This window comes from Rousettus aegyptiacus, unplaced genomic scaffold (genome assembly GCF_014176215.1).
Source record: "Rousettus aegyptiacus isolate mRouAeg1 unplaced genomic scaffold, mRouAeg1.p scaffold_m13_p_7, whole genome shotgun sequence".
In the NCBI taxonomy this organism is placed as follows: Eukaryota; Metazoa; Chordata; class Mammalia; order Chiroptera; family Pteropodidae; genus Rousettus; species Rousettus aegyptiacus.
The window spans coordinates 43,862,011-43,885,391 of NW_023416310.1; the positions used below are offsets into that span (position 1 = coordinate 43,862,011).

The following is a 23,381-nucleotide window of genomic DNA, read 5'->3' on the forward strand; positions in this document are numbered from 1 at the left end:
GCATTTATAAAGCAAAAGAGGTGATGGTATTAGCTTTATTACCACTGTTAAGTTAAAAGAATCAAAGCTACCATAGATTTCAAAAACAAATTTATTCATGAAACATATTCATAAAAAGTTTGACCAAAAAAAAGGCTACAAAATCCCCACAATCCTGTACATCTCAACATTCAACATCACTCACCATAAGTGAGACTTACGATCAAAAGTCTCACTAACACAACTCTCGTTTTTTAAGTAAAAAAGAGGTCTTTGTAAATTGTAGTATTTCATTTTAAGAGTTACACTACTAAAAAACAGCTACCCAAATCTAGTCTCAACGTGCCACTTTGGGATTCTATAAAGTATCATTCTGTCCTGAAACTTAGTGACATTGAAACCTCACAAAGTGTATTTATGAAAGTTAATTCACAGCAGTTATACCAAGGCAAACTTTAAACCAAATTAAGTGACCCCCACCACAACACTGCAAACGCTAAAATGTAACACAAATGTTATTATAAAATATGGAACTCTGGGGATGCAGAACAAATAAATTTAAAATACGTTTGAATATAGACAAGTAGCAATTTCTTAGAAATGGAAAAAACAGCTGGCTCCGGAGACAGTGGCACCCCCATGTGCAGCCAGGTCACCGTGACACACTGCTGGGCATTTCACACCCAGGGAGAGGGTGGCTTGGAGGTTTGTGTCCAGGGTCTTTTTCATCAATCAAATCCAACTTTGTTCAATGAGGGTCCGAGAATCCAGAACACATTTTAAATTCTAAGGGTGTTCTGCTGGAAGATGTCAAGTCTAAAGTCTTCAGATCAAATTTTATGGAGCTTTGTAATAATCAGTACTCTTACCATCTGATCAAATGAACTACAGATGCAGAGACCCCTTTTATCTGGACTCCAGTCCAGACTAGAAATGGGCTGGGTAGACAGCGTAACATTCTGCAGAAGGCGGACCGAACCCGCAACTCCCATGTCCACTCCCTCAGAGTCTTTCTTTGACCTCTGAACAGGGTATTCACTGAAAACAAGATCAAAGTGGTAAGACAAGATACATCTTAGCATTCACCATTTTATTTTTATACATATACTCCAATAACTCTATTTTTATTTCTCAGTTGATTACTGGGATGGATAAAGAATGTTTCTAATGGTGACCTGTATGCACTATTCCAACCTTGGCCCTAAAAATATCTCATAAAAAAGTGTTCTACAAAAAACTTTTAAACATCATTTCTGTTCAGCGTGAGTCTGTATTTTCTCTTGGAATATGTAAGCTCTAGGTTGAGCTAGTATTCTTTAATAAATTTACGTGGTGCTCTTGATATTTTATTGTGGTTCTTCTCTAGACTGGGACTGCTAGGTGCCACAGGCAAATAGCACATGCAAAAGCTGTAAGTAACATTCGCCGAAGCTCATCTAAACACTTCAGAGTGGAGCACAGACACTGGTTTCTAACTCCAGAGCTCCAACATGCAGATCATCCAAGCCTAAGGACCTCTTGTGTACCATTTCTGTGGGAAGGCACTGCGGGGAGATTTCAGACCTAAACATCAGTGCTTCGAAAAAGAAAACAACGATTCTGAGAACATTTGATTTTCTTTCAGCTGAAAATATAAATTTACACAATAAGAAGAACTGAAGGTGAAGAACTCAGAAATATTACTTGGTCTAGGTTCAAGATAGGGGAAAAGAAACATCACCCCCTGCAAGGAAATGTGTTGCTAGTGGAATACAGGGATACTGCTCCTCCTTAAATGGCCTTTTAAAGCCTGGGAGGTATCGGCTATGACCCTACTCATATTTCATAACTGCTAATAAAGGCCAAGGGTTTCAGAGACACAAAGCAACTCAGAAGCAGAGCAGAAACAGGAGCAATGGGCAGATAACCTACTGTTCTTTCTTCTTCTCAGACCCTCCAATTTCTTTTGCTTAAAAGGAAGTCAGATGAATAGTCTATGGATGTTTTCCATTTCTCTTGGCAAAGGCTGCAGTTATTTAGTATTTTAAAAATAACAAAATTTTTTAGGCTCTCCATATTGTCTACTGAAGTTTTAAAGAGTATATATATGTATGTGTTTCATACATGCCAAAAAAATCAGCATGTTGGGATCCATTCATTCAAAAAACGATTTCTGAATAACTAGATGAGTTCCCCTAAGAACTCTTGATTAAGTGTTCAAAAAATATTCATAATTTAAAAGCATTACTACCAAAAGAGACTGGCAAATGGAAATAAAGGTAAATATTATTTTATTTAAACCAAGTCTCCTTTGCTGGTGTAATATTTGACAGTGAAACTCCAAATTAATTTGAAGATTAGAACAGATATCTCTTATGGTAAGGATCAAAGTTAATATTAAGATAGACCTCAAAATTTTAATTGCACAGACTCAACTTTACTGACACTAACTAAATCTGCTATAGTCAAAAATTCCAGCTGCAAACGTGTTTGCATATCACACAAAAGACAACTCCATATGTGGATTACAAAGAAAACTGAGAGCAGTGCTCCGAGTAAACAGCCTAAAGAGTCTGTCTGGTCACCAGGCAGGGCAGCAGGGTGCTGGGGCGGGGCTTAAGAGGAGCTGGGGAGCCTGACATGGAGTAGAGACTCGTTCATCGGGGAAGATCAATAGGCAACGGTGTGCTAAGAAAACGGAAATTACCAAATGCTCTAACTACCAGGCATTCTCCCGGATCTCTTAAAACATTTCCGATGATTTTTGCCCACAGAAACTATACAGCTTTGATCTAAAGCATCCACTCTCACTGCTCTGCTCTCTCTCTAAACACTTTTTTAACAAGTACTTCCCAACTAGAGCCATGTTTTTCAGAACCCTTTCTAGCTTCTAAAAGGAGCTAATAAATAGAGAAGTATTTTGCAAATGTGAAAGTCCCAGATATAGTGAAGACAGTATTTTTCTTTCATTTCTTTTTTTAAAAAACTTTATTTTTGAAATGTATTTCATTTATGGCTTATGTTATTTTTTCTTGAGTGATGTTTAAGGAAAGAAATACCATTAACTCCCAATTTTTATCAGGCTTTTAAATGAGCAGCTAACCTAGTACCTCCCACCTTTGTGCCCTTAGGATTTAGAGTGCAGTGCAGGGTACACTCTGGCTGTCACTTCTCTCACTGTCACTTCTGCTGCCTACAAATATGCAGAAAACGTCCAGGCTTTTCCTGGACACCAATCAGGGGCCTCGGGCTCTGTTTCGGTTCTATCACAAGGATGTTATCTTAATCTAAACAAGTGAATTATCAGGATCTAATACTAAGAATTCCAACCCTTTTACTATCTCCTAGAGGTATTGTTCTAATGATCTGATGATAGCATTTCACAAAAGCCTTTGGTGAAAGTTTTCCTACTAAAAAAAATAACTTCAAAAAACCATTTCAAATCTTTGAATTGTTCATTTTAATATGTTAGATCATATTAAAATGAACTAAGTCAAAGGAAGAAAAATAGACAAAAAAGTTTAATCTAATCTGTCCTTACGCCCACGAGTAACTTAAAAAGAGCCATGTGCACTGGCAGACTTACTACTTCCAGAGGTGAAGGCTGCCGGCGCCTCCGGCTGTCAGGAAGAGCTCCCTGTTCTGTGGCAGGTGTCGGACCTGCCACACAGTAGATTTATGAGCCTAAACAGAATGAGAGGCACACAACTGGTTTATAAATTTATGTGACAAAGACTGGCTGTCCTAGAATAGAAACTCTGTAAATAAAGGATTTTTACTTCTATAATTTCAACTGCAATGAAAGTAATTATGCTTTGGCACTTCTCTTTATAATGGCTACAGAGATTTATAGGAGCCCATCAGAAATTAGGAAAAGCATCATTTTTCTTTATTGCTTTACAAAACAAAATTCTACTGTATTAAAAAAAGATGTTATCAGATTAAAAGTCCATTTAAGTTTATAGTATCACATAAATTATGCAATGATTTTATACATTTAAATATCTGTAGCTAACTCTGAGGGGAAAAAAACTCAAAATACAAACAAATACTTCTTCTTAAGTGAAAAAAAGGGTAGATTGAATTTTTTTATTTTAAAAAATAAACTTTATTTTTTAGTGCAGTTTTAGGTTCACAGCAAAACTGAGTGAAAAGAGAGTCCCCATATACATAATAAATTTTAACTTAAAGCTGCCAGAGCCTTATCTAAAATCTACACTGCTGGACTTGTCTAGTCTTCAAAATAAGATCACGGGACTTACATAATAAGCCATGGCCTTATCTGTCACATTAAACTAAAAGATAAAAACGGCAACTGGATTAAAGTTAACACCTTGTTAGCACCTTAACAACAGTCAGTAAATCAATCCTAATAGTGCTATATTCACTGTGGGGAACTTGAGGAGAGAGGGAAAGAGAAAGAAGGGGAGAGGCAGAGGCAGATGAAAGACTTCTGCTTTGTAGAGCAGTTGAAACTGGCTAACTTGATCTAAGCCACACAGAAGACATTTCACATTTTAGCAAGTGATTAATCTTGACATTTGATTTTAATAGTCTTTTAAGAGAATTACCATTAGCAGATAAAAACATATCTCTCAAAATACACACTTTAAGTGTATAAGAGTCCACAAGTGGTTAGGTTCAAGATGTTAGAATTTATTTTGTTTGATAGAGTAAACCTCTTTTTCTTCTGGAAATCGATATGAAGAGAAAAAGCAAGTGGGGAAATGACCTCTTAAAATGCACGTTATTTATTTGACAGATTTAGCAATTACTGGATTAACTAAATGTAACAAAAAAAACTTTGGTGAGGACAATATAATTTATAGATAATGAGAAACATGCTTCAATATATATGAAACAATTTAGTAAAGTGCTTTATTTTGTTGTTGATAGATACTTAATAAATTCTGCAATGACAAAAACCAAATATTACAATGTACAGTTACGTTGTTAAGAATTTAGTTCCTCAAGAAGCGACAGTAATTTACATGCAATAATTGTAATAAAAAATAAGACAAAATAGAAAGTTTTGAGAAGTACTACTAGATCCATGGTAGAGGGAGTGAAGGAGTGAATTTTTATTTCCTGAGCAACTTACATCTTTTAATCTTACGGAAACTACAAATCTGTAACTGATCTTTATTCTAATATTCCAGGAAGCTCAGAGTCACACTTCCAACCATCTCTTACAGATGACTGGATGAATTTTATGCAATCCCCTACTCCAAACATCATTTTATTTTTTTTAACCAGTATTTTCTCTTGGCCCTGCTTTCGTCTATTTTTCTAATGTAATATCACGTTTCCTTCTAAGCTATCTCAAATACTATTTTAAGTAAAGCAATGTATGTATGTATGTATGAATAAATGAATAAATTTTGAGCATCTACTATGTACCAATTACAGTGATTAGCACTTCAAATAATTTTTAATGTTGCAAATAGGAATATAAAATAAAATGTGAAAAATGACATATATAATACATATATGTTGATATATTTTGAAAATTAGTATTATAGTAAGGTATGTATTGGTATGCACTTAAAAGTGTATAATTAGGTATTAAAACAGATATTAAATATTTATTAGGAAACACTAGGAAAGCTTTTGTCAATCAAATTCCTAACATCAGCTAGTTTTCTTGTGATTGCTCCTAAACTACAAAATAAGATTCCTGGTCAACTGAAACCTTTATTACAATAAAAAAAAGTCTAAAACTGATAAGAGTTTGGGAAAGTACTCTTTGTGCAGAAAAACTTGTCAAGATCCCACAAGAATGTATAAAAATAGCTCCTTTCACATGAAGATCTGGAAGGCACCTTGGTGACTAAGTCTATTTATTAGTCTAAAACAGCTATGAACCTTCTATGAATAAGCTATGAACATTCTTCTTCATAGAAAGACATTTCTCTCATATTTACCTTTTCTGAAACAGAAGCAAATCCTTTGGTTGGATGCTGTGTTCTCATGTCGAAAACATGAAACTTTCCTTCCAGAGACGTAGCTACTAACTTATTCATACTTATGTCTTTTCTGTCAAACTCCAAGCTACATACCTGAAAATAGAGAATATTATTGATGGCCTAATGATCATTATTTAGGAGGTTCTTTAAAACTAAGTAAAACAACTTTAAAACTATCAGCTCATGTAAAAGCACATCTAAACAATCATTTTATCTTTTGAATGAATACATCAAATACTTTTAAACCAGAAAAAAATTACTTCTTGGTGAATAAGATCAAAACCATCTTGAGTTCCCCTGTCTAGCAGATGCATTTGTAAAGTCATAATTTAAAGTTTTAGTTATTACATGATTACTGCATACGATTAGGTTAAGGCTGACTTTAGAAAACCAGAAGGAGCCACGCTCTTCACTAAAGGCATACAACTCAGGAGCCCAAAATCTGAAAGTACCTGCTGAAGAGGCTATTACTATTTCAGGCTTTCTAATATTAGCAGAGAAATGCCTCTTACTTGCTCATTTTGATATCACAATGCATGGCCCACAAGGGTCCACAGACAGCCACAGGGGCTGGCGACTCACCTGCCATTGTCATACCACATCTGGGTATGTATTCACTTTCTAAGAGAAGTCCTATGGTTTTCATGAGATTCCCAAAGGGCTCCACAGCCCCAAAAGGTTAAGAACCACTGGCAGAGAGGTTGTACTGAGGTGAGTTATGAGAAGCGCTTCCTTTGGTCGTAGTTCAGAGGCAGATGAAAACATGCTCAGAGAAACTAAAAAGAATCCAAATGTGCATTACCCCATTTTTAATGTTTGTCTCCCACCGCAATGACATGTTTCTGAGATCAAACAGTTTGATATCCCCATTGTCGTAGCCAGCACAAACAACACGTTCCTCTTGATTATAAGCATTGCCTGGAAATCAAGACACAGTGTTTCAGATAATAAATGCTAATTTAAGGCTGCTAAAATCATCTTATGAAACTATACATATGACATCAAATTTCAAAAATCACATTTCAAGAATCTCATATTATCAATCCTAACAGGACATCAAGATTATTAATTTAGCATGTGATATATATATTTATTTTATTTTATATTCTACTAAAGGGATATGTGAAAGTATGTATTGGATTATAAGTTGAAAGCAAATGTTCTCTCTGTATCTTCAAAGACTAAAAGGCCAACTACAATCCAAACATAGTAGGGTTTGGTAGAACAGATTCAGCTATGCTTCCATTGCTTTCTTTGGCAGTAACTATATTTGAATGCAAACAGAAACTACTTTAAAACCTATTTATTTTGAAAATGTTGCTCTGGTGTTATCTCGTCTTTGCAAGGAAATCTGAAATAAGTTGGAGCACACTGTGATCTATTTTTAATTGTGTGGATTACCACACCTGAAGTAAGTTTATGAGCTGTAGTTAAATTCACCCTGCTTCATTCCAGGAATTTTTTTCTGGAGTACCTCTTGCCGAGAAGAATGTCTTAGTGAGAGGGAGGTTCCTATAACTGTGCTAAACTCTCTGGGCATGCTATCCATCTTATTCTTTCTCATAAACTTCAGCCCTGCATTTCTACTGTGGGCTCCACCTAGATGATACAACAGCATCTTAAATTCAGGATGTCTGAAACAGACCTCACCATCTTCCTTTACAAACCATCACACCCTTTGTGAAACTTTTTCAATTAATAACATCGTTCACCTCAAATAAGCCTCAAAATCTAGTCACTTTAGACATAATCCTTTCCCTTGTTCCTTATCTGCAAAACAATTGTCAAAGTCTATTTTTTTTTTTTTACCACGATGTCACCTTTTGAATCAATCCCCTCTGCCCCTTTCTCACTGCTTCTAACCTACGTCTTTCCTGGACTATTGCATAGTTTCAGTACTCATAATCCCCTCTGCCACTCATCTCTCTCCCCACTACACATCACTAAGTTAATTTTCCCAAAGTTCTGATCCTATCTCAACCTTGCAAAAACCTTCAAAGGTTGACCACTACCTCCACACCATCTAAACACCTCTGGCCATGGCCCTGAGCCATCTTTAAAGTTGTTCTACCATTACAGTATTTCCTTCTACATACATTCTTAGGTACTTTTCAAGGTATTCCTTATGCTTGAAATTTCTTTCCAATTTCAGTGGTTCAAATCCTATATAGCCCTGGTCTGAGGTCAAAATGTTCTCCCCCCACCAATCATTTCTCCCTCCCTTAAAATTCCTTCTGCATTTATCCATGCCTCTCATGACCCTTCATCACTCCTACCTTGTACTATAATTAATGTAGATATCATGTCCTCTTTACTAAACTATAAACTTCTTGAGGCTAGAATGAGTCTCTTTTACCTTTATGTGCCCATAGCTTTGGGTATTCACAAAAAATTGGCAGATCAATGGATTTTTTAAAACAATGTTCTATATTTAAAATTGCACTTATGTCCCTTAGATAAATGATGAAAAAGCTTTAATGGAACCAAAGGTATTACTTTTTAATTATTACATCAATTTTTAGATGATGATTCTAAATACTAATCCTGAAATTTCTCCCCAAGTATACATGTCTTAAGTTTATGTGTTATTACTCATAATATGCACACCTATAGTAATTCCCATATAATAATTTATTTTTAATTGGAAATCTAAAGCTTTCCTCTAATTAAATAACAGTCCAATTTTAAAATAACATAAACAGTTAAAGAGTTCACAGATATTGTTAAATCCAACTTTTAACATGTTAGCTACACAGAATTATATTAAGAACAAGGGGAAAGAAACAGAGGTTTAAACGAAGAATGGTTCATATCCTTTATTAACTCTGGAATGTGTAACTATTTCCTAGAAAATAAATATACTTTGTGTAGAGTATAATGTAAGATTGGTTAGTTTACCATTTGCCTCTGAGGTTCTTCTTAGCTCCATTAATGGCATTTGGTTCTAAACTAGGTCAATATTGTCTAGTTAAACAGAAGTATATAATAAAAACAAAAAATTTTGAGCACTTAATAATCTAAGCACAATTCTAAGCACTTTACATGCATTAACTCATTGAATCCTCATAACAACACTATTAAGTAAATTCTATTATCATTACTACTTTCATTTTATAAATGAAGCAATTGAAAAAAACAGAGAAGCTTAAGAAATTGCCCCAGGACACAAAGCCAAAATGTAGCACAGTGAGAATTCAAACCCAGGCCCTGGAGGCTGACATTAACCACCATGTCTATCTGCCTCAATAAACTGTCAGAAAAATCCATAAAGCGGTCTATAAAAAGATTATCAGGGTTTTTTTGAAGCACCATGCTTTTTACCACCTGATACTTCAAATCTAAGAGTTCTTCAATAATTTACCAAATGCCACAGTCCAACAGTCTCTCTTGTTTTCTCCTTGTACAGGTTCCATATTAGCAACAGGATCATCTTTTTGCCTTGGGTCCCACACCTTCACAGTTCCTGTCATTAATAAAAGCGAGTTGGTAAAATTCAATAGTGAATGACAACGTTCTTTTCTGCATTCTCTTCCTATGGCTTCCTGTGTACATGGTGATGTGACAGATGTTATAACATCTGAAAAATATTCACATTTTTCTGACTTCTAATTGATAAGTTGTACTTAATATCAGAGATATAACCCATATGTTAAATTTCCAAATTAACAGATACACAGAAAAGTCAACAATTGTTCCTAAGTTATCAATAGTATGATTGACGCAGCAAACACTGATGTAATTCAAATCATGCTTTATTTGCTAAGCCAAAACTAATATATTGTTTATCCAAAATAACACCAGTGACATTTTAATTTTTTTCTTACTACCCATATAACCATTGCCATTTTTCTCGTACAGATGCACACACTAATTTTTACATCTATGATTTCTTATATGGTGTTTTGAAATACTATTTCACATACAATTAAGTTTAATATCTTTGTGGCAATAGAGAAGAGGGAAATATTCAGTGAAATTAACAAATTATTCTTCTTGATTTAATTTCAACTTCATTTTAATGCAATTACAAGACTACTAACTAAATGGTGTCACTGCCTATGAGAAACAAAAACGTACATTAAAAAAATGGCTAAAAGGCAAGTACCTGAGGGAGAATAGGAAAGAGTAAAAAAAATCCTTAAAAGGGATGACAAATGCAGGAAAAGGAGAGTGAGTCCACTAAATTTACTGGCAAGGACAAAATAAAACTGGTCATTAAAAAAGCTGCTCTAAGGAGAAAAAAATTCCCATATATGTGACAAGAGGTTTATATTATTCTACAGGGTTCATACAAATTGATAAAATTCATGTTATGTTTGCAATAACTAAATATGCAAAAAACAGACAATTCACAAAGCAAAATTAACTAGTAAACAGATAGAAGTTAATATAAGTTGGAATGGAATACCATTTTTATCTATAAAATTAGATGGGGAAAAAAATCAATGCTAGTAGGGTAGACTGGGAAAAACAGTGCAGGTAGGGTAGACTGGAAATTAACCTCATCTGTTGTAGCTAATTAAAGTAAATAGGTACTTGGAAAATCTGACAAATTTTTAAAATCATAAAATACATTTATTCTGAAAGAATTATACAGATGATGATACTCATTTTTCATTATTTTTAAGTCACTCTTCCAAAGCAATATACAAAACAAGTCCAAATGAATGCTTACTAACAGGGCATAGTTAAGGACACTGTGACCCATCTGTAGGATGCAATGTTACATAGTCATTTAAATGATAATTGTGAAAGTTATATGGAAACAGCGATGTTTACATATAATAAAACCTTAAATGAAAAAAGTAAAAGCATACGAAATCAAACTCACACTGATAACTATTCAAAATTGTACATAACAGGGGTCCCCAACCCCTGGGCCTTGGACTGCTACTGGTCTGAGGCCTGTTAGGAACTGGGCCGCACAGCAGGAGAGGAGCAGCGGGTAAGCAAATGAAGCTTCATCTGTATTTGCAGCTGCTCCCCAGCGCTAGCATCACAGCCTCAGCTCCACTCAATCAGGCATGAGATTCTCTTAGGAGCATCGGTCCCTGGTGCCCAAAAGGTTGGGGACCGATGGTATATAAGACTGGAAACAAAAACAAAACTACTAGTTATATTAGTGTGGTAGATTAAATATTATTTTTCCTTCTATATTCCTTTTTGTTTTCAAGATTGAAAAAAATATTTGATTTGTAAGACACAGCCAGTCTTGAGTAACTATTAGAAAATTCCATGTCACTTTTCTTTTAAGATCTGTCCCATTAGTCACTGCAGAGTGGAGAAGCATCGAGGTGGTGCCCTTGGAGCTTTCTACAGGGCTCAGCGGAAGGATCACAGAACTTCGGTGTTCAACCAGCTGTCAATATGACAATTTTCACAAGTACTGATTCCGCTTTTTAAAAAAAGAAAATGAAAAGCTGCCACCCACATTACAATGTCAGCTGCCTCAAAAAACCTATAAAGAAATTTTAAATCCTTCAAGGTTCATAGGAAACGACGGTTGTTAGTAGTTGAACTAGCTTGAAACTAAAATAGTAAGTGCTATGCCTCTATCTCAAAATACCCAAACGGCTGAAACATTGATATGCAAACAAACTTGCCTATCAAAAAAGTAGACTGTTAGATTTAATGGGTCAAGGTTACCAAGGAGGATTTCCGCATAGAGAGGATATACCATTGTATAGAGATTTATCTTTAAAAATTAAAATACATAAAATACCTTGACTTACCATCTCGGCTGCCAGTCACAATTTCGGGTGCTCCTTCCCCAATTCCTAGTCCACCTACACCATCTATAGTATTTATAATTTCTTTATGGCCCTTTACGGAATATACTGGGATCTCCGGAGCTTCCAAATTCCTGAACGGAAGACAGCTTATTACTTACAACACATGTCTCAAACATTTAGTCCACCATTAAATTTAAGAATTCATACCATTTAGATTTCTGTTTAGAAATAAGGGTTTTGCTGTGAAGGTAATTTATACACACACTTCCAATTTCTTCTCTTCACTTTAGCTCTCAATGAGAATGGTCATCATCCGACTTGGAATATGAATTCCTGAGCCTACTTTACTTAGTGTTCCTCAAAGATGATCTATCTAGGGCCTCTGCAAAATAATTACCAGGTGTGCTTATTAATAAATGCAGATTCATAAGCTCCTTTCCAGACATAATGAATTAGGATCTCTTGGATGGGGCCCCAAACCTGCTGACTCTTTGCTGACTGAAGTCTGATAATGAGTGCTCTAAATATAGAATTCAAAGTGATTCAGAATGTTTCCAAAGTAGCCCTTGGTAGTTCCATCTTGGGACCTTCTGAGGAATAAAACATAAGTAGTATTTACTTTGTATACATTTCTTCCTTTATAATGTTTTATTTTCTCACTAAATTCTATACTGATTGTCACCTATATATTATTCAGTGTATCATCATGTTGGTCACAAATATTACAGTTGAACTGGCTGAAGTATGTCTAATTCTAGGTTATTTAAGAGAAAGGAATGCAGGAGAGTACTTATGTGTGCTTGAGTCTACAAGTAGAAGGCTGCGTGATGAATAGCTCAAGTTGGTTATGTTAATAAATTCCTTTTCTTGCATTTCCCTCCTTTCGCTTTTCTACTGGAGCTCTAACCATGTTTCTCTTTAACAAGTCAGTTTTGAATGACTTATATTTAAAAAAATGAATGTAGCTTTTCATGAAATGTACTCCCAACTTATTAATGAGCCAAGATTAGTAAAATCTTGCTTATCGAATTTGAGATAGTTCAAACTAGTTTAGAGATGATGTTTACCTTTGCAGCATTATTGTGAAAGAATGAAGAAACTAAACAGGATTGAGGTTCTACTCAAAAAAAAATTATTTTAGTATTTTGACAGACTTTAAAACATTACTTTTTTAAAATACGAAATTACAAGACTTATCCATTAAAATAAGTCAGTAATACCTGTTCTCTAGGAAACTCTATTAGGAAGACAGTCAACAGTTGTGTTTGTTGCATATTCTTGTGTTGCAATATATTCATTTTGAAAAAGAACATTTGGACTGGTCTCTCTCCCAATTTCTTTGAAAGTATATCACACAGTATGTAAGAACTAATGCTAATAAATTCTAATAAATGCTAACTTAATTATTAAGCAGTTAAAAGTTTCATTCTGTTTTATATCATGATTCTAAGACATATGTAGGTCAATGTAATTTAATTACAAAGTAGTAGATTCCAAGTGAGAATCAAGGAAGGTCACATTACAAAACATAAGGTAAGGAAGACAGTTTCTCTCTGGAATATTACTCCGTATCTTAGACGATTAAGGGATATTCCTGAAGAGTAATTACAGGGATATTTGAATTCACTCAACTCTAATTTAAATATAAGGAAATAACTCTAGGTAAAACATGAAAATTAAAAGCATTTGGCACAACTGTGATTTTGCTCATTCAAAAACAGGTTTATCCTGATTTGCTCAAGAGATGTATTCTTAAAAAGCTGTGCTTTCATGTGAGCTAATGCATTAAATCTTTTTTTAATGACTTGGGAGTTGTACATTAAAAAATTAAAATGGGGGGTGGCTCCATAGTGCAGTGGTTAGCACATCTGCTTTACACACAGAAGATTCTGGGTTCGCACCCCAGATGGAGCCACGGACCATACTCTGGGTGTATTAGGCCCTGGATGTGCAAGGCCCCAGGTGTGCAAGGCCTCGGGTGTGTAAGGCCCCGGGTGCTCCTGGCTCCAGGTGCTCCAGGCCCCAGGTGCACCAGGCCCCAGGTGCACACTGAGAGCGTGTGGGAGGAGACACCCCAACTTCAGAGATCCAGTTCTTAAGGGGAAACGGCAACATCTATACCTCAGGGGTGGAAGTGGGAAGGGGGGTGGAATTAAAGAGGGGAAAAAAATTAAAACAACAAAAATTCAGTATATCATTCTGTAATGCAAAATGTCTTGCTGAAATATAAAGAATTAATATCTAAATTTTCCCTGTGTTATACATGTGAATTTTTATATACTGTATCCTTCAACGTGGAAGAGAATAGTTCTTGATATACAAACACAAGGTAATAAATGCTAGAACCAAACAGCATTTGTGGAAATAACTATTGACAAGGTTTTATGAAATAGCTAAAAGAAAACTTAGAATTCTCTATTTCAGAGGAAGAGTAACAAGACTATCAAATAAATTGCTTATCACATCTCCTAACACCGATTAAATAATCTTACCATATATGAAGGTTTCCAGCAAAATCTCCAGTAGCTAAATATCTCTGCTGTAAAGATGTTGCACCAAATGTTCCACATTTAATAGGTTTGGCCTTTTCAATCTTGATAGAAGGGAGGGGGAGAGGATACATTATTTATGTAAGCAGTTATTTATAATTCATGACATTTATGGCTCTATTATGGGACTTAAATAACACATATAATGTAAAAGGCAATTAAAATGTTTTCTGATAAAAATTATCATGCTTTTCCTTTAGTCATTTTTCTATAGTTTACAAGTATATAACTGTCAAAAAGAATGAGTTTTAATTTTGTTTTTCTCCTCATCTCACTAATGAGACATTCAAAAGCTGAATGTCTACCATCTCCACTGGTTTGCAAATATGAAAATTTCAGCATTTAATATGATATTCTTAGAAATGAGAACATAATGAAGATATTCTTTCTACATGGCTACAAGAACAAAAATGTTTATGTGTCTCTTACAGTTTTCCCTGCAGAATCCTATAAACTGAAAATGTTTATGTCCATTTCTCTGTGGGACATTTCTAATGCATAAAGATTTGTATACACATAGGTATACTAAAGGTGCTGCTATTAGTATAGATTAGCCCATCTTTTGAGGTTCCTTTAATTTAAAAAAGGCCACTGCTCCAAGTATTGTATAATTACATTAGTAAAACAACCACATCCAAAGCACTATTTAAGGCCTGTGGCTTATGGAAGTCACATGAAGACGACCATATACCACAAAAAGGTCCTTGAAAATTATCTGACACAATACCCTCCTGTCACAAACAAGGAGATCAAAACTAGAGCTTTACAGATTTGCCCAACTCAAGTGTTCAACACTTAACAAGTTCCTACTATACATGCAAGGCAATGAACTAGGCAGAAGAGGATACAAAGATGTTTAAGACTGGCCACACCGTTAAGGAGTCAACACTTATCCATGAAATGCAGGTAGTACCGACCCTACATATACTGCTTTTTCCTATACATACATACCTATGATAAAGTTTAATTTATAAATTAGGCACAGCAAATGATTAACAATAACTAATAATAAAAGAGAACAATTATAACACTATATTGTAATAAAAGTTATGTGACCGGCTTTGGGTCATTATTAAGTAAAATAAGGGTGACTTGAACACAAGCACTATAGTACCAAGACAAACGATCTAACCGAGATGGCTACTAGGTAATTAAGTGGTAGGGAGCGTACACAGCGTAGATATACCGAACGAAGGGATGACCTGTGTTCCAGGTGGGACAGAGTGGGATGGCATGAGATTCCATCAAGCTACTCAGAATGGTGCGCAATTTAAAACTTACTAAATGTTTATCTCTGGAATTTTTCGTTTAATATTTTCAGACCACGGTTGACAGCAGGTTAATGAAACTATGGAAACTGAAACCATGGATAACGGGGGAGGGACTACTGTATCAGTTCCTATCTGATTCCTCCTACATAGACACACGCGTTATGCTACTCTCACCTACTCCCACACCTCTGTGGGTCTCCCAGTAATCTTTTACTTTCTGATGCTTCCAATTTCTCCACCCCCCCGCCCACCCTAACTCCGCCAGAAATCCCTCCTGGAGTCTGCTTTTCCCCTGCCTTGGCCCCTGGAAACTCCCGCCAATCTGGAATTAGATGAGGCCCCTTCTTGATGCCTGCCCCATACCACACTCAAGTCTTATGTCACCTTCCATTTACTGTCAGTCTCAACAGAGTAAAACTATTCCTCTTATTTAGTCTCTGAAATCTTTAAATTTTCAAATTATTAACATATAAGTAATACATGTTCCCTATAAAAGTTCAAACAAAAGACTAAAGGACCACAAGTGAGTCTCCCTTTGACACTCCCCAGTAGTAATCCCCATCCTTCTAGACCTTTTTCTATGCATTTACAAATACATATAGGCGGTTTTAATGCAAGGAGGATCATATATTGTCTTTATTTTTTTCACTTAACAATATATCCAGATAAATATTTTCCTATGTAGAGTTCTCTAGTTTCGAGGGTACCTCCCCTTCTAACTCCTCTTTAGTTCCTGGGCCAATCTTCATCCCTACCACTAAGGTTGGCCTGTTTCATATGATTTGCCTGCCACTTTTAATGTCTGACTGGGCATTTCCATATAGGGTACACATAGCAACTTCCAAACAAAAAGAAAATAAAATCCACTTCACATAAACAGTAAGTAACTTCATGATTCAAAAGATATCATTACATAGTACAAGACTTCGGAAACTCCCAGCTGACTGAGTTTTTACACTGTTTGGGATCTGGATAAATCAGCAGTTACAATGTAAGTAGGTAAAAAATAAAGCAATCACAACTTCCTTGGAATTGTCCAGTAAACAAAATCAGTCATTTACAGTAACATGGTTGCAAAAGACCAGACTGATGAGAAGCACGGAACTGTAGAATGTTAATTTTTTTAAAGCACAGGTGGTCCAAGAGAAAGCATCAGTTATTCACTGACTGATACTAATTTACTTTAGTTACTTTTTCTATCTTATGAAGAAGAGTATCTTACAATGGGCAACACAGAATATCAAAATTTTGTCAATTTAGCAAAGCAGACAGTTTCCAAATCACTTATGTCCTCTCTACCTTCCCCTTCCCTCAAATTAAAGTAACCTGAAATAACATATTAATAGTGATTTAGCATCTGATCACTGTTAGGACACCATTTCTATGGTTAACTTAATTTAAAGTTCCAACTTGACGCCAACGACTCACTCACTCCTCCCTTTGTCTCACACTGATCCTGGGTCTCCCCCAGTGCTAAGTTATAGATAATGACTTCCCCAGGTCCAAGGGAGAGAGTGAGGACAGGCCCCCCCGGGTTAAGAAGCAAGTGGGCCCTAATGGGCAAGAATATGGTTTTAGGGACTCAGGGGATTAGGAGCAGAGAGGGAAGTTGCATTATATACTGATATAACTCTCTGGAAAAATTCTTCTCAGAGAAGCCCTGGGAAGACTGTTCCCCCATTTCTTCTCTTCCACCAGCTGAAGTATCCTACTTCCAATAATTCCAATCCTATCACCTGAAACCTCTGATGGGGTTTCTATTCTTGTTCCTAAGCCATGGAAGAGGTGAGAGCTAATTTCTACATTTCAGTGCCTACAGTAAGCACACAGTTCTTCTAAGATTTTATTTCTGGTAATAAAAACTTGGGAAGCACAAACTTTCCTCTTTCTTTTATTCCTTTCCCTAACTTTCACCTTTAGACCCTTTGGAACAGAGAATCCCGATCCATTCTCAGGGAACACACAGATCTTCCAGTACCAACATAAATTTTAAAAATACTGATGTTTTCTCAAATTTAAGTTTTCCTCAATAATTTTTAGCTTGTCTGTTAGAAAATGTTAACAAATGAACACCAATAAGAAAACCTGGAAATGAGGAAGAAATTTTTTATGTTATGGTTACTTGTGATAGTCAGATTTTTCCACTGGAAAAATGCTTCACTGTGCAGAAATGGAACTGACTATTCCAGTATTTCATGGTGTTCCATAAATAGCACCATGATGTCCAGATGTTCTGACACCTGAACACATCTGAGAACTACCTTAGAAGAAACCAAACTGAGAACTATTCTATTATATGATAAGCCTTATGCTGATTTCATGTCATTGTGCCGGTTCTAAAAGTGGGCCTTTATTGCAAATACAGTGGAATGAAAAAAAAAGTCTACATTTAGAGGCACAGACTCATAGGAGTGGCACCGAGAACTACAGTATGCAAAATATTCAAAGCCCTTTGAAATATGGCCTTGCCTGGCTCTCTGACCTCATTTCCTGCTTCTCTCCTTCTACTACACTCCAGTCACACCTGCAGCTTTATTTTTGTTCTTCAGTCACACCAAAGTCCTTTCCACCCAAGGATTTTTGCAGTGACTGCCTCAGATCACCATGGCCTTCTTCTCCCAATTTAGATTTCAGTTTAAATTTCACCTGCTCTGAGAGGCCTTTCCTGCCCCTCCAATCTGAAGTGGAACCCCCAAAATCACTATCACTTGTCCCATTTAATCTTCTTTATTTCATTTATCAACAAAATTTTTGTTGATTCAATTATCTATCTCTTCTCTTTCTAGAATGAGTACCACAAGAATGAGGCCTTGTCTAATTTGTTCAACACCCAGTAAGTGCTCAACATTTGTTGAATGAAAGCATACATGAACACCTATTAATCTCTGTCCTGGTGCTGGGAAAAGAGAAGCCACTGCGTGAGTTCATGTTCCCATCTCTACACCATATTTTCCTGTGACATACTGCAGTTTCTGGTGTCATTGATATGCAATGAAAGCAGCATCCACATATTAAACACCTATGTATCAGATACTGTTCTAGATGTTTTCTAGGCTAAACCATCCCTTCTCTTTCTAGCACACCCAGTTGCAAACTAAGCATTTGGAACATCCTTTCCAGATGAGGAAACAGGTCCAGAGAACCAAGAGACTTGCCCAAGGTCCTTAGAAGAAGGTAGACTTCAAGCTCTTTCTACTAAACTAGGCTGCCTCCAGGCCTATATGTAAATCAATGTAAACATTTTATTAGGTAGTCCCCATTCTGTAAACATCAGAGTCATCAGAAGTACTAAAGAAATCTTCCAATCCTGAAATGGATTGGTGAGATAAATGGTACAGGGATGAATTAAACCTACTTTCAGATTTGTGTCCTTTGGTTTTTACCTTCGTTCATATCTTTACAAGATATAAATATACAGTATTTATGCTTCAAGTTCTCTTTTCTCCTATCAAAGAAGAATAGAGACTTACAGATACTAGTGATGTTGTGCAAGAATCAAATTACACTCAAAATATTAAAAACATATTAACAAACTCAAACATATAAATAGCTTATCTGCATTGCAGTGAGGATTTCACTTTGCTCAGAAGAGCTGAGCTTTTTTGGTAAATGGACATTTAAAAGCAGAGGTGTTCTCCTTCATCAGACATTCATGGAAATCATAATCAAATTTACCAAATTAAGAGAGGACACTGGAGTGAAGCTACTTTTTCTTCCAGTTCATAAAAGGGGCCGCTCCCTGGCCCTGTTAAGTATTTTTACCTTTGCAAAAGAAAAAGGTGAAAAGAATTCAGTGATTACTTAAAACTTTTCTTGCTAGAAAACTGTTAAAAAAAAAATGAAATTTTTTTCCACAATGAAAATTAGTATATATTAACTTTTGCTAGATGATCCTTAAAATGACCATCCATGACAGTCATATTTGATGAAGCTGCTGGTTCTCTTTGTACAATAAGTTAAGATGATTAAAGAAACCCATGATCAATAATTCTGTGAGAGCTATTTTTGTTCTGTCTGTGGGTTGGTCTAGTACAGCTTGTCAGTATTTCCTCCTCCACATCCTAGCACTATTTAATTAACTTCAAGAGGTTTATTCAACCAAATGCTAACAAGCAGAGAATTCAGTGGCACAGGGACTAAAAAAGCAGAACTTTATTAGATTACTAATTTTTAAAACGTAAACATCCCCAACTATGATTCCACTTTTTAGGCCACCCCTCGTCCTTTGTGCCAATTGGAAAAAAGGTGCCTTTTATGGGCTGATGAAGTCTCACACTAGTAAGACTTAATGAGAAAGATGGATTTCAGCTCTCATTGAACCCTCGGCCACATTGCTTGTGGTACAACAAACTGCTCAACTGTACATGGAGACCCCACCCTCATTCCTTATCTATCTTCTTAGTAACAAGATAAGGAAGGCATTAACAAAGACCCATTTCCTTCCTTCCTTTTTATCTTGGATGCACTGAGGTGGTTCCACAATGACAGAATCAAGTATGTTCCTTAGTATTCTAATACATAATTCATCTAGCTCAAGTGTAGTCAACCTTGGTACTTCTTAAAATCACCTGGTTTTAAAAATATTGTACTGAGGTCCAGGCCTCACTTAGTCTAGATGCAAGAGTCCCAGTGCATCAGAATTTCTAGTGGCTGGGACAAAGACATGAATATTTTGAAACACAAATACAAAAAACAGCAGCAACATACATACACATTCAGGTGATCTTGATGCAGAGTAGTTGAGAATCACTGAGCTTGTACTTAACCTATATTGCTTTTCCTTGCATCATCACAGCCAAATATAATATAAGTTCTTAAAGTGCTTTTGCATTTGTTTTATCCTCTTTAGAGAGTAGGCTCTTTTGATGAATTATTTATTAGAATACTAAAGAACATACTTGATTCTGTCATTGTGGAACCACCTCAGTGCATCCAAGATAAAAAGGAAGGAAGGAAATGGGTCTTTGTTAATGCCTTCCTTATCTTGTCCTTCTTTAACAATGAAATAAAATAAATTCTCAATAAATAGCTTATGGTAGAAAAAAGACCCAAAGAATACAGGTGAAAATATAAAAAGTGGCTTACTCCTAGGGTTGAAGTTAAGGGTCATGTTAATTTTCTTCTTTTCCTACCTATGTTTTTAAAATGTTCTATCACAAATACATTACTTTTGTTAAAAAAGCAAAGTTCTTTTAAAATCTTGCTAGAATCCTCTGGAATCTCTAGAAGAGACAAAGAACACTTGCACTTTGTGGAACAAATGTATTCCTGAAGTGAACACAAATGATAGTCTCGTAAAAAGGAAGTCACAAGTCTGTAGCTGCTCTCTGGTTGAGCTTTGATTGGTATTTTTTCCTAAAACTTCACATCTGTTTCTTTCTGAAATTCTAATGCTTCCCATTTGTTCAAACCCTGGACCCCAAATGATCAACAACCCAATATTTAAATTTCCCAAGTTATATCCTTTTACAGAAATACATTTACTCATTCTTTTAACAAGTAATTTATTGAGTGACTGCTCCTTACATTCCACACTAAAGAAAGACACTGTCCTTACTCTTCAGGAGCTTACAATCTAATTAGAAAGAAGTGGGACAGAATGATATATTTCGGGCACAGATCGTAAGCACCATAGGAATGCAATGTAAGAAAAGTTACTGTGAGTGAGGTTCAGGAAAAGACTTCATAAATCAAATAATCCAAATTGGACAAAGAGCAATGTGTAACTGGGGCTAAGTGGTGAATAACCTAAGGTGGAAAAGAACAAGCCATGTTTATTCTGAGTGTCTGACTAGAGTAGACAAACTGAACAAGAAAACTGGCACTCCCAGAAATTTAAAGTGAGATGGGGCCTTACATACCTTCTAATCTAAGCTTTCTTATCAAAATTATATTCATCCTTTACTTGCCACTTTAACCCCTAACTCCTCTAAGCAGATACTCTCCATAGGTTTTGATCCTCTGGAGCTGTTAACCTTCTCAATAGTCTAGTACAACCCTAAACATCTGAGTAGGACTTATTATTTTTCCAGGAAACCCAAATCAAGGCTTTTTTTTTTTTTTTTTTTTTTTTTAGGCGAGGCAACCCTCGGTTGACCTCACAGATTGCAAGGACCTTGTCAGTTTACAATCCCTTATATTTTTATTCTTTGACACCTACAGCACTTGGTCTTCCATCCCAGTACTAACCAGGCTGGACCCTGCTCAGCTTCCGAGATCAGATGGGATGGGGCTTGCTCAGGGTGGCATGGCGTAGAGCAAGGCATTTTTAAAAAAACTGTAAGTACATATACAAATGTTAGTTAATATCTCTATTCTCAAGTTCTTTCACTAGTGATCTTTACAAAACTTATAAACCTGATCTTGCCACAACCTGCTTAAAAGCCCTTCAATGCTGTCCTGTTTTTCTTAGAAAAAAAACTTATAAACCTGATCTTGCCACAACCTGCTTAAAAGCCCTTCAATGCTGTCCTGTTTTTCTTAGAAAAAAAGGCATAAAACTTTAAATGACTAACAGACCTTGCAACATCTGACGGTCCCTACTTACCACTCCTGTTTCTTAAGAAGATAATCTCTCCCATCGCTGAGTTTCCACATATGCTGTTTCCTCTGGAAACTTCCTCTTCTACTACTAGTTTGGCCTGGTTTCTACTCATCCTAAATCTGTTTTTACTCTCCTAGAACCAGGTTCCTTTATAGCAACAGAATTCATTTTGGTTTGTATTTATGCATCGCTGGTTTGATTATTTAACTGAGTCTCCCAACAGAAAAAGCCATGAAATAGGAGACATTGTCATTCACACTCCCAGAGACACCAATCAATGTTAGTTAGGCTGTCTCTTTCCATTACACTGCAGGCATCCCGGTGCCTGCTTTGGCTCTGCTTGTATGAGAGAGACCTTACTAACGATGGCCTACTGACAAGACTCTCCACAAACTGCGCACTGCCCAGAGGACCTCGAATACAGACCCGAAGTTGTCACTTCCAGAGACCCCGCTCTGGACTGCGGGGGTGAGTGGAGGGAGGGGCCGGCAGGGTAAGGGTGAACTAGCCCGCCGAGAATTCAGGACTCAGAATTCAGATGGAAAGCATTTTACGGCAGAAGTATTCCTCAATCTGCAATCAACTTCGCTACTCCCGCGTAGCTCGAGCTGGGCTTTTGGGGGCCATTGGACGAAGACTTTGCCAAAAAGGAAGGCCGACCCCTACGATCCGCACTCGCCCATAACGGCACTCCCACATCATGGAACTGGGCAGTCTCGACCCGGCACCCACCTCCCGAAGCAGCTTTAGGTCTCCGTGCTGGATCTCGTACAGCTGAATGACGCCAGTGCCCCGCGCGAAGTTGCCCATGGTCACAAATTTAGCGCTGCAGGGCACCCACTTACAGTCAAACACCGTGTAGTTGAGGCCCTTCTGGATATGGGCGATGATCTGAGGCTTCTCAAAGGCCGACATAGTCCGGCCGATTTCGTATCCACCAAGGTGCACACTCAGGTTCTAAAACACACTAACCTGGAAACCAATCCCCAAACACTAAGAGCAGTTTGTCTCTCCCGCTTGCCGTACTCGCCCCCAGACGCGCAAGCAAGTTAAATTTAGTTATCTCAGATAATGCCAGCTGTGCTCTGAAGTCACATCTTTTCTTCACCGATGGCACAAATTCGTTTATCGTCTCCATTTAATGCCCTTATCACATATACAGGCCAGCTGTTACAAAATGCTTTAGCTGTGAGTAGGAGAGCCAGAGGGAGACCACGAAAATAAGGCATATTTTAGGCCAGCCCCCCTTACCCCCCACCCCTACCACCAAACACGAAATCCTGCTTGAGGTCCCCTGAGTGGGACTTCTTAGGGAAGGGGGCGGAGCCCTGGGGCTGGTTGGAGAACGCCGGAGCCTGCAA

At 36.6% G+C, this 23,381-nt stretch overlaps 1 protein-coding gene across 1 annotated transcript; it reads right to left on the bottom strand.

The window, feature by feature from the left end:
* Positions 1 to 73: 73 nt before the first annotated feature.
* Positions 74 to 23,062, bottom strand: WDR92 (WD repeat domain 92). Its single transcript, XM_016137879.2, has 8 exons — positions 22,753 to 23,062; positions 14,149 to 14,249; positions 11,657 to 11,787; positions 9,286 to 9,387; positions 6,727 to 6,842; positions 5,883 to 6,017; positions 3,545 to 3,642; positions 74 to 1,017 (listed from the first exon to the last, which is right to left on the bottom strand). Exons 1-8 carry the CDS (start codon positions 22,933 to 22,935, stop codon positions 810 to 812), a joined length of 1,074 nt encoding a protein of 357 aa, XP_015993365.1. The 5' UTR covers positions 22,936 to 23,062; the 3' UTR covers positions 74 to 809.
* Positions 23,063 to 23,381: the final 319 nt, after the last annotated feature.